We start from the raw sequence: 12,368 nt of genomic DNA, 5'->3' as shown, positions 1-12,368 counted from the left end.
CTCAGTATTACAATATACTGCTACTGGTCTCAGATCAGCAGCAGTAATTGCAATGTGTCAAATACAAAGCCATAGAAAAGGATCAGAGAAGAAGGCTGCCAAGACTTGAAGACTCTTCCTTTCTGCCTTGTATCATTGTTATGGCTTTTGCATGAATATTATTGAACAGGAACATCAGAAATAGTCCAGGCTCGGAAAAAAAGAAGCAATTCTGAGTGGAAGGAGAGAAATCTGTCTGCTCTCCTCTGCAACTTTCCTACGTGGTCTATAGATGTACATTCCTGAGTATATTTAAAACCAAGAATGGGGAAATGTATTGCTTTATACCTGTGCAGCTGCATTTCCTCTTGTTGCTTCATGTTTTAACCACATAAAGACATCACCATTTTCTTTTGTTTGAGATTTTAGCAGTTCATCATCCATCAGTCTTATAGTTTCAACAAATGCCTGAAGAGTAAGTGAACAGAAAAAAATTAACTTCCATGTGAATATCACAATGAATTTCTACATCTGCTACCAAAATGAAAAGTTGTCCATTTGCTGCTTAATCCTAAAAATTCATGATCAGTTCTGGATTTTAAAATTCTCATCACTCCTCTGTTGGCCAGTCCATTAAGAACAATTCTGACGTCCACGGTAAAAAAACATTTAAAACATTCACTGCTTTGTTTCAAAAGTAAGTCGATTCTACAGCGAAAAGATACGCCAAGACACCAACAACTAAAAAAAAAACCCCAAACCACATTTTGGTTTTAAATGCACTTAAAAATGACAAAGAAGTGTATTTAAGTCCTTCTATTAAGGCTTTAATATTTCTATAGAAATCACTTTCAAAAGATTAAAAAAAGACTGGCAGAAAGCTTGGTAATGACCACAGCACTCTTATCTAGGTAGGTCTGCCAGCTTTTAGTTCTTCAGCAATTAGAACCTCTCTGGTTTTGTACAATAATCATGCTTTCTGATAAGCCAGAATTCTAGCACCAGCCTACCTTGACTATTCTTTACAAGTGAAGTTGTCTTATGTCCTGTTAGCAGCCTATTCTAAAATTATTTTATTGTAACTTTATCAGATAACTATTTAACGACCAAGTCCTTACATTTGATTATAGAAAAGGTTAAAGTATGGAGAGGATAATTCATCTTTTGCAGGAACTTCATGATGTCTGTCTATTGAAACAGCAGATCAGTTGCTTAATAAACACATCCAATTATATCAATAAAAATCTGAGGGAGGATTTGGGAGCCAAGAATACGGCTTGGACTTTAATAAAAAACAGGCTTGTGGACAATTCTGAGGATTTGAGCCTGATATTGATTTTGATTCGCCCTTCCTAAGAAACACAGTAATGATACCTACATATAATTTGGGGGATTTTGTAACAATCACTGGATCATAGAATGATTTAGGCTGGAAGGGACTTTTAAAGACCATTTAGTCGAACGGCCCTGCCATGGGAAGGGACACAAATCAGATGAGCCAACATTTGTAAATCAAGACCAAAATCTTCTGGCTACATAATATGAAAAATAACTTGCACAGAAAAAAAAAATCACTTATAATTCTTTTACCTGTTCCCCTTTTATATTGTGTTGATCCAGGGATGTTTTTATTGCAATATTGCTGTAATAAGCATATGACAGCTCCAAATCAAGTGGATAGTTATTAATCCCTTGGTAATGTTTATAGCCAAGATTCATCACAGAAAGTCTCTCGTTCCCCTGAGCACCAACCAAACTATACAGCAGTCCCTGGCAAAAATCAACAGACATAAACAAGAGTGAATTCACTGCACATTTAATAAATTAAGCACTTCCCAGGAAATTTACAGGGAACAGAATGTTCATACTGGTAGTTGATATACTAGCTATATTATGTAAACACAGTTACAGAAGCAAACACAGCCACTAAAGTAGTCAAAGTGTCTTATGTTTGCACAGAGACACTGGAGAGAAAAACTAGGCTCTAAATATTTTCAAGTATTGCATTTATTCTGTCATCACTAAATGTGCAGCAGTTTTTTAATGTCATTTTACTACAGTGTTGTTTATACTCTGACACTTCTTATACTCAGCAGTGCCTTAACTAGTCCCAGTGATGCCAGCTGGAGTTTTCACACTGAATTCTGTGGAAACATATGGAAGCTAACAAACAGCATTTGAGAATCTTACCCTAGGGATCTGGCAGGACTAGTATGATGGAATCTATGGCTGATAAGGTTTCAGCACAAATCTCCCTTGAGATACAGGTTAATTGGTCTATGCAACACACATTTGCAAAAAAAAAATTCAGCACTACTATTATTTTTCACCTGCACAGTAAGAAAACCAGTGGTGTCCCATCTGTGCTGGATATTAGATTGTTTCCTACACTACCTGAAGCAGATCCAATGATGAAATGACTTAGCCTCCATAATAAGCATGGTGTACTCTATAATTAGGGTATAAAAAAGGTTCCTGTCTAAGGTTTCTTGTTTTTGAAGAATTGCAGGTATGCTTTGTCTCTGATTAGCCTGTAAGAGGTTACTCTGATTTAGTGTCCTCTAACCACAAGAGACAGATCTGCTATTCTTTATGAGTGTTTTGTATTTTACTATTATACCACAATTAAATATCTGTTGGCAATTTTAGTGTTGCCTTCTTCCCCTGACATACAGACACCTTCCCATTATTGACCTAGAACACATTGAAACATTTCAGTTATTTGCAAGCTGCCTAAGACGTCAGGAGTTCTCAAAATCTGCAGTTGCTCAGTTGAAGCACAGTTACTTTTCACAAGAGAAAACTGTTCTACATTGCTTACCCTTGCTCTTTTGACCATAACATACTCAGTGTCACATTTTTGCACACTCTAAAATCAGACTTCTTTCCTGACTGTACTAAGCAAGCTTTCCAATGTAGATTTGCCTGATCTGGGACTTTTTTCCTACCTGTCTTCAAATGACTGTGGATGACTCAAGGGCTCTTACTCATCCTTGCTCCACAGGAAAAGCAGTACTTTCCATGATGTCCACTTTACCACCTTTTTCAGATCTTCACTGTATCACTAATGTCCCTGTTCTGCTTGAGCAGGATAAAGATTCCCACCATCAGGTCTTCATAAAGATATCACTGCCATCAAGGTATTTATTAGTAGCTTTATTGGAGAATCCCTTCAACCACCTGGATCTGAGGGCCGTTTCACCATTTTTAATTCAATGGATCATCCTATTTCTTAACTGTCTTTAAAGGTAATTAATTTCACAGACATAACAGCACATGTTAAATATAGTACCTTTATACGATCCACAGGCACACCAAGACCTGTTTCAAATATAACTGCAAGGAAATAGGAAGCCTTATGGTATCCACAACAACTGGAATCCATCAGGAGAGGGACAGAGGAGCCCAAATTGCTGAGGCCATTGGCACTGGACAGACCTTTCACAACCTTCTCAAATATCCTCCGGCCAACTTCTACAACTGTATCACTTCCATCTTCTAACACCAAAAATAAAATACAGAACACACAGTTGTTGTAAGAGTTAAAATTAGGAATCAATTTCCCCAGAAACTGAATAATACATTCTGCTATTTCTCAAGCTGAATGGTATTCTCAATGCAGGCAAAATTCCTAGAGAAATAAGGTATTACTGAATATGAAGGGTGAATAAAAATCCAAAAGACCATCTCAAAGTAACTAACAACTAAAAACATAAGGATATTTCTTTGGTTCTTTCTACCTAATAAGCCATCCTTCCATTTGCAGCATATTGCAACATATAAGCCACTTAATACTCCTTTATTAAGTTAGTTAATATGAAAAAAAATGTATAACACATTAAGTCAAATGATACTAAACTATACAACAAATATTGTTGAGTTATTTAAGAACAATTTTAAAAAAGAAACATGATTACCATCTGGACTACTGAAGTCCATCTCTTGTAACAGTTTGAACAAAGTGTGGTACTTTTCCCTGAGCTCTTTTCCCCACATGAAAGCATCACATTTGGATTTTTCTCCATATTTGTGAATCAGCTCCAAATAATAGTTTTCATAGTAACCTAGAGAAAGCAACATATTTAACACATGAAAGCTGACTTCTTGGTCTTGAAAAGAAGTTTCTGACAGAAAAAAAAATTTTCTAGTAAACTAAAAATTCATGGACAAGATGAGCACACCCTTACACAAAGCTAAAACTCACCCAATTAGCATGGCCACTTACAAATACATTTAGATTTCTTCTTCCATACTCTGGTCACAACATATTCAACTGAATTCAAATTAGAAACATAAGCTAGTTTTCAGCACACATTTAAGCTATGCCATTCTCCTTTCACCAAAGTGGACACTTGAGCAGAAACCTGTTAATTACTGAGTGTTAGACAACTGTTGCAGAAACATTCCAGCAAAAACCACCCATTTTCCTTTACAGTCATTTTGAAAACGAAATGGAAGAAAGGCAATTGCATAGCAAAGCTTGAGAGTCTTTCTTTGTCCCTTTAGGCACCTGTCTTATTAGAGAAGACATATCAAGATGATGTAAGTTTTTATTTCATGATACAAAAGTATTTGCAGGGACAAAACTCCAGTTTTAGCTACCAGTAATGAGACTAAACTCATCAAATTGCATTTTTTTCTTGTTATGGCTGAATTTAGTTTTACTATTGATAATCAATATCCAGATTGTTAAAGGAAAGAAAACAGGTGTCCAAAGATGACAGTTTAAAATTCACATCATAGATTAACACTTACAACTTCTGTGTGTTTTTTCGCCTTGCCTCACAATATATCTGTAATCATAAACTATTTCTTGAATGTCCATACATCTCTCATAGTAAAGTTCAATTTGTTCCACTGTGTCTTTGTCATGAAGAGGATTAGAAATCTGTAAAAAGGCAAATGATGGATAAATGGCATCCCCAGTATCTGTTGTCCTGTATGCTCAGCTAGAAAGATACATAGTACACAAATAACAAAAGGAAACAGATTGTTCCCTGATGCTGGCCCCAGTAGACCACTGTCTATTTAAATGGTCAGCATAATCCAAAAGCACAGATGAATTTCCAAAACTGACCAAACCCAAGTGACTTTTACCATCAGTTTCATCAAAACCACAGATTAATCAAATATATCCAACACTGTTTCATCAGAAACTCTGGGAACAAATCAATAGTGAAAATATTTAATATATTTAATATATATTATATGATTAAAATTATATCTGTATTATAAAATATAGATCTATAAACACTGCTTTACACACTCACTTCCCAAAGTATTATCTTTTAGCATTTGAAATGGTAACTAATATTGCTAGATTTCAACAGAAAATCATCATATTTGACATATGTACCCAGATACTACTGTGATTCATAACTAGTTTATCACTTGATGAGCACTCCATCTGAAAAAATAAAATATATCACAGTTGGCTGCTAATATTTCAGCATTTCCAAGTAGTGTTTCTGCTTACCTGTTCTGTTTCCAACACATTGAGGCGATAGTATTTCACAGGTCCAAAGAAAGCTTCAATACCATTTACGTACCCACTGCCTCCAAGAACGAAGTACCCAGCAGTGTCATCATAATAGAAATCTTCCCTAAAACTTGAGAACATTAAAGAGAAGTAAGCTGACTATCTAGAGGTACTGTGAAAGAAGAAAGAGAAATTAGTATTTCTCAGAATTTCTGCAACTGACGGTCCTAAGCTTATTCCAAGTATCTTTTTCTTTTGTCATATATTTATTCTAAAATTTGACTCTGCAACTTAGTGGGACAAATTATGGAGTAAATGTAACAAATTCCTTGCCTACAAATGTATTAAACCAGTAGGGGTGTTTTACTCTTCTGACCTGTAAGTATCTTTTGATATTTTATACATCATTACTTAAGCTCATTTTTTTCCATTCCACCTTTCCCTTTCACTTTTCTAAAATCAGCATATGAAAATGTAATTTGTCTCCTAGAGTTATCATCTGCAAATTATCAATTTCTGAATTTAAAGCATAGCAGAGAAGGAACAATCCTGAAGTCTGCCATGCAGTTCACTGTTACGTAGTTTCCTTATTAACAGTGGCATTTTTAAATTATTTGCACAAGAGTCCATCTTAAATTATAGTGAAAGAAAACAATTAAAAACTGATTTAAAAAATATTCAGTTGCATAGAATAAAGGATAGAGTGCAAATATTTTTGGTAGAAATTTTGCTCTCTAACTAAGCAAAGCAAGTAAGAATTTCCCTGGTGAAATACTACCTCTCACAGCAACGGTAAAACTAGACTTCAGTAAAGCCAAAAGTTCATTTTAAGACTGACCTTAATGCCACTGACCTGTCAATCAGTTTTTAGTGAGGGTTATCAGACTCATGCACCACTCATGGCATTAACAAAAATATTCAGCTCATGCTTAATGTAAACACAGTAAAGCAAACTGGTTTTGAAAGCATAGTGTAGAAAAAGACCACAGACATTTTCAAAATCAATTACAATCTCAGTTACAGACTTGTGCTATCCTTCTCAGATTCTCTGTATCTGAACATACAAACACATATTACTCCACAAAGGGGAAAATGCTCCTTACGTAAAAGATTGATGATGATGTCTTTTCAAATTCTTCCCAACACTGCTTACTTCGATCTAAAAAGCACAAAACATTAATTACAATAAAAGAAATGTTATAGGGTACATTTATTACACTGTCTAGTTGCTCCTGGGGAGGTTTAAATTGGGTGTTAGGAAATATTTCTTTACTGAAAGGGTTGTCAAGCACTGGAACAGGCTGCCCATGTTAATTGTGGAGTCACCATCCCTGGAAGTGTTCAGGAAACAAGTGGATGTGGCACTCAGCACTGTGGTTTTAATTGATATGGTGCTGTTTGGTCAAAGATTGGACTCGATAATCTTTGAAGTCTTTTCCAGCCTTAATGATTCAATGATTCTTGTTGATCCACAGCCCAAAGTCCTTCTCCCCAGGGCTGTTCTCAATCTACTCTCTGCCCAGCCCGTGTTTCTGCCTGTGATTCCCCTGACCCAGGTGCAACACCTCACACTTGGACTTGTTGAACATCACAAGGGTCACATGGGCCCACCTCTGAAGCCTGTCCATGTCCATCTGGATGGCATCCACTACCTCCAGCATCTCAACTACACCCCACATCTTGTTGTTAGAAAAGTTGCTGAGGGTGCACTCAATCCAACTCAATCAATCAAAGTCGATTTTCCAAAGCTGGATGGTCTGAACATCACCTCATAACTTTTAGTTTTAGATTTTTCACTTTTGCTATGTGACCATAGACAGTTTACAGTGTTTCTCTTAGCCTCAGCTTATTAAGGAGCTTGTCAGTTTGTAATTCAGTAGCAAGCATACCTGTCCACCCTTAAAGGAGAGATCCAGTCGAAACCACTGCTTAAGAGGAAGGCTGAAGCTAGTTTTCACTGCAAGGTCATCCCCTCTCATGAGATGCATCTGAATATGTACATAACCTGAGAGCAAAAAAGGAAGAAAAATGAAAAATAAACACCACAGAAACATTAACAGCAAGAATGGGTTTACTAACGCGTTGTTCACAGTGATTCTGTCCTCTTCATCCTCTTCATCACCAATAACACAAATCTGGCACTCACCAAGCCATACATCAGAGAGTCCCACAGACAGTGCTCTACACTTCAGTTACACATCTCAGATGCTGATGCACAGTATCCCACATGAAACCACAGGCTGAAAACCAGGGTTAAACAGACTAAACCTAAGGGAGACTTGTCACATTGATCTCGAACATCAGAAAGCAGTTGTGACTTGCAGTAAAGAGCAGAAGGGACCAGTAAACAATGGCATCCACTCAGTGCTCAACTGGTGGCACGTGACTGCAATGATCAAGTAGAAGATGACTCTACCCTCCACTTTTTGCACTTTTTGGACTTGCAGAAGCTATACTCATGGTCTGAGCTTTTAAGACCCGAACAGGCTACTATGATAATCTAGTCTAACACTGAGAATAAAACTGGCCCTAAAACCTCACAAGGCAAATCTCCTATTAAGCTGATAACTTCCTCTTTTTTTTTTTTTTTTTGGTTCTTCAAACAAAAGCATCCAGTTTATAATGGACAAATTAATTATTGAAATTGGCTACATGACAGAGAAAATGAAAATGACAAAAATAACAGAGAGGAAGAGGTCATTTGTCAAACTTGCAAAGAAGGAGGGGGAAAGAAAAGTATTATGAGAATTCCAGGTGTGCATTTTTAAAATTCTGCATGGTTATTTCCTCTGTGAGCCTGCCAGCCAGCTCCCAGCCTTCTTCCGACAACAACAGACCCCCACTACAAGTGTTGCAAGACTAAGACAGTGTTTTCTTCTGGATCAGGGAAACAGACTGGTTCTTGAACATTGCAACATAGGCAAGACCTTGAATGACTTTGACTTTTTCTGAGGCTACTTCCAATTATGAAAAATTTTCATGTTGTATATATATAGGAATTAAGATAAATTTAAAATAACACTTCAGTAATAATAAGAACGTTTGTTCATTAAGGTAAGACATTTTAATGTCAATGTATGTTCCTGGCTGTACGATACAGCTTATTCTCCTGACAAAGCAGACATTTCTGAAGTTAACGAAGATTAGATGCTACACAACTACTACATTTTCTCCTGTTAATTTAGTGGCTGCTTTCCTACTGAGGCACTATAGTCAAAAAGAAGCATTTTGCAAGGGATCAGTTTCACAAAATAGGTCTGATAATATATTTTTAGAAATGTTATTCCTAGGCACAGATCAATAAAGACTGTACTAGACCGCTTCTGAAAGCCATTAATAATATCCCTTACCTTCCTCATTTAGAAATACAGCAGGAGTACCATACATTTCTTTTGAATCAATAAAATAGAGTATACCACACAGATCCTTTTCACAGTGATGGAGTAGATATAGCCAGATTGAAACAGTGAACCTGTATGAGCAAAAACAAACAAGAAATTCACTCCTGATGAGAAAGCTCTCTATATAGAAAAGCATGCATTTTACTTTAATTTAGCAAACCTGTGTCACACATGTGATCTTCAGAACAGAACACATCCTCTACAGTAAAAATCTTCAGAAAAACCACACTGAAGACTCTTGGATCTTTGATCTCTAACCACAGACTTTTGTTGTAACAAACAGGAGAAGGGAGTAAGGAAGTGTTATATGAATCAATTCCAGAATGCCAGGTCAGAGCTACTTCCAGATCCTACACCACCAGGGAACTGAGAACACAATCAAGACAAACTGGAGCCAACCTCCCCCACGCAGACTCCAGTACCAAACCCCAGATGCATGGTCTTTCATCGTGATTGCCAAAGCCAGTAAAAACTATAAGCCCTGCCTTCTGTACTACAAGTGAACTGTGAAAATATGCTTGGGAGAAGCAGTTAAAAATGAGTCCATCCTCTGGACAGTACAGATAGGTATGAATAGCTGTCACAGAAGTATCACAGGATGAATAAAGGTGGAGCCTCTGCACGCTATGGAACAGTGCAAAATAAAAAACCAAACACAAACAGCACTATGTACTTAGAAATTTCTGTTCAAACTTGGTTGAGGCACTAAAAGCAGAATTTATACAACATCCAATTTTAAGGAGTTCCTCTGTGCCAAACTAAATCTGCTTCTGTGCTCTTAACAGAAATTTGATCACACTTATTTCTGTAACATTGCCACAGCAGTTAGGTCAATGCTGAATGACTTTGAAAATCGTACCTCCAATGTACAATTCAGCAAATCATAATAATTATTATCATATCTGATTAAATAGTTCACTTTTCTTAGTGACTTTTAGAAAGAGATAGTCAGTTTTTGCATTTCTGTAATTAATAAAAATGGTCAATATTTCTTTATAATACTTTAGGATTGGCTCACCTGGCCTTGCTTCTCTCTCAAAAAATTCATCAACACAAGTTCCTTGTATATTTTCATAAACTAAATCACTGCAGGTCTGAAAGCCTAATACCTGCTCTCCTGCTTTAAAAAAAATGCAAGGGTGATTAAGTTCTCCCTAGTGGAGACTATGCCTTAAACAGCTAATAACACCATTTTCTCCAGAGATGGTACATGGGTGAGGTAGAAAGGTTTGGAAATTACAATCACTTGCAAATTGATTGCTAGAACCTACAGGCAAACACTGTGCTTCTAGAAATACTACTTGTGTGTTCATGCTTATACATTGCTCTCTTCAACTTTCATCTCTGCCAACACAGCAAACTCAAATGCCTCAGTCTCCATTTAATCCTTGATTGTCAGTCTGAGACCATGTTTGTTCTGGACACATTTCTTGGGACAGAGTTTGGGACAATGCTGACTCATTTCATATCCCCATTGCTGCAGAATGCCAAACAGCATGAGCAGTCCCTTACAGTCCCAGCCTGTCCCTGCTGCAGGCTCAAACGACAGTCATGTATCTTGGACTCTTTTTACAAATCCCTGACTGAAGCCTAACAAGTATCTCAGATTAATCTGCTTCTGTTAACTTTTTGTACAGTGGGGAACCACTGCCCACATACACAGAACTGAAAAAGAACTGAAGAGAACTCTCTTCCTCTTCCTAACAGAACTACCCCAGGCTGTCACACAACCACAACACATAACACACTGAAGACATCACCTGAAGGCAAGAACTATGTGGAGCAGATAAAAAGATGCAAAAATTAATGCCATATACTTTACACTACAGCTTAAGTGCCTCTGTGCCAGAAGCAGAATGCAATTGTGCTGGTGAGCAAAGAGCAGCAGGCTGCCACTCATCCAGAAGAGACCAGGAGCTAAAAATTGCTCTGTAGGGCTTCAGTTATGGTTTGAGAGCTAGTAATTTGCATGCAACCTGTGCTCTCTGGCAAGTCATCTTGGCACTCTTCTTGAGACCACAGGCCAAATGGAAACCAGCACGCAAGTTCCAGTTCCTGTAATTATTTCCTACTTCTGTAATAATGTTGCCAGGGTGAGAGCATCTGGTGGAAGGGAGGTATATTTATGTATATACCTCCCTTCCACCAGATGCTCTCACCTCTTTTCCCCAGAAGTTGCAAAATATGACTGGAGAGTTGTGACAGTTTTGGGAAGGGGGACCAGAGCAGAGCAAGATGAGCGTTTCCTCTGTAACTGAACAGTGTGCAGAGGCTAAGGAGCTGTTCTCCTGTCTAAATAGGAAAGTTTACACAGCAATGGTAGAAGGAAACGGAGTGAACTCAAGCTGGAACACTAATCTAGGCACAGGATTCTATCTAGCGGCTTGTCAGGTACAAAACAAACTAGAGTGGGAATTTATAGGGCTAAAGGTGCTTCATGCTGCAGGAAATGCTACTCTGCTCTTGGTCTGCAATGTTAGGAGTGCAGATCTGTTTGTAATGTAGAAAACCTGAGGTTAGCTAGTCATGAGACAGCAGTCTGATCATGACAGCAGGAAACAACAGCTAACTCACCCTCCTAACTGTACCTAACCCATTCAGTTAATCTTCAGTGGCATGTCTTACACAGCACTGCACTAACACATACTGTAAGTACCTTCCTGAGGTTCAGCTTAAGCCTATCCAAAACTGGAATCAGAAGGAACTGCTAACTAGGCTCCTTTTGCATCTTTTCTGAAATTAGTAGGCAGTATTCCTTTAATTTGTGGTAAAGCCCAAGAGTTTAAGTACATTCTATAGCCTTCAAAAACCAAATACAGCCCCGGTCAGTTACTCGCCTATACTTACATGGGATAATCAATCTGATGTTGTCTGACTGTCTCAAGTTCTCTGTTTTCAAACTGTTCAAATTTCTTCACAATTCCTGTTTTTTCCCCACTGGAAGCATATATAAATTCGAGAACCTGGACACCATCTGTAAAATACAGTCTTTCTTAATCCGACAGACAGAAAAGCATAGAAACTAATTAATTAGCTCACATTCCTACAGTCAAACATTTAAAGTACACAACTGATTCAAAGTTAACACAAACTCTCAATAAGTCCTTAGACACAAATTCACTTGATGCTGTTAAATACATTACAGTCTTGGACCAATAACCCATGAAAAGTGAAATTGAGCCTGTTTCCAGATGGAATTAGAAGCAGGGAAAGAACAGACTTATTTAAATCTAAGATACTTAAGGAACCAGTTAGTAAACGAGAAGTCCTACTTTATGTTATTCACTTAAATCTCATCCTATCTTTAGTTATGCCTAAGTGACATTTCTGCACATCTCTTGGACTTGCTCTCCATTTGTACCTCTCTATATTATATGTATGCATAGATACCAATTATGTTCTTAACTGATGTGAATAATCCTGTAATGAAACTGATAAAGCTGTCCCTCCTGAGAAACAGGAGAAAAATCTTCAAGGCCATGATGTATCATCAGCTTGCCTAGAGAAAC

The 12,368-nt window shown here is 37.4% G+C and overlaps 1 protein-coding gene across 3 annotated transcripts in view; it reads right to left on the bottom strand.

Moving 5' to 3' along the window:
* SEL1L3 (SEL1L family member 3) overlaps positions 1–12,368 on the bottom strand; it is a 33,607-nt gene that overhangs the window by 15,284 nt on the left and 5,955 nt on the right. For 2 of the 3 annotated variants that reach the window (XM_064418465.1, XM_064418467.1), the window contains exons 3-12: positions 11,707–11,833; positions 8,809–8,930; positions 7,348–7,463; positions 6,562–6,617; positions 5,456–5,588; positions 4,735–4,867; positions 3,897–4,043; positions 3,272–3,477; positions 1,570–1,749; positions 328–447 (exon numbers count right to left, since the gene is read on the bottom strand). In XM_064418465.1, the coding sequence (XP_064274535.1) occupies positions 328–447; positions 1,570–1,749; positions 3,272–3,477; positions 3,897–4,043; positions 4,735–4,867; positions 5,456–5,588; positions 6,562–6,617; positions 7,348–7,463; positions 8,809–8,930; positions 11,707–11,833 (1,340 nt within the window). The remainder of the gene's footprint in view (positions 1–327; positions 448–1,569; positions 1,750–3,271; positions 3,478–3,896; positions 4,044–4,734; positions 4,868–5,455; positions 5,589–6,561; positions 6,618–7,347; positions 7,464–8,808; positions 8,931–11,706; positions 11,834–12,368) is intronic. The other variant, XM_064418466.1, reaches the window with a different exon arrangement.

This window comes from Passer domesticus, chromosome 4 (assembly GCF_036417665.1).
Source record: "Passer domesticus isolate bPasDom1 chromosome 4, bPasDom1.hap1, whole genome shotgun sequence".
Classification (NCBI taxonomy): domain Eukaryota; kingdom Metazoa; phylum Chordata; class Aves; order Passeriformes; family Passeridae; genus Passer; species Passer domesticus.
Note: the sequence above shows the minus strand (reverse complement) of the source record. Positions and strands in the feature narration are given on the sequence as shown.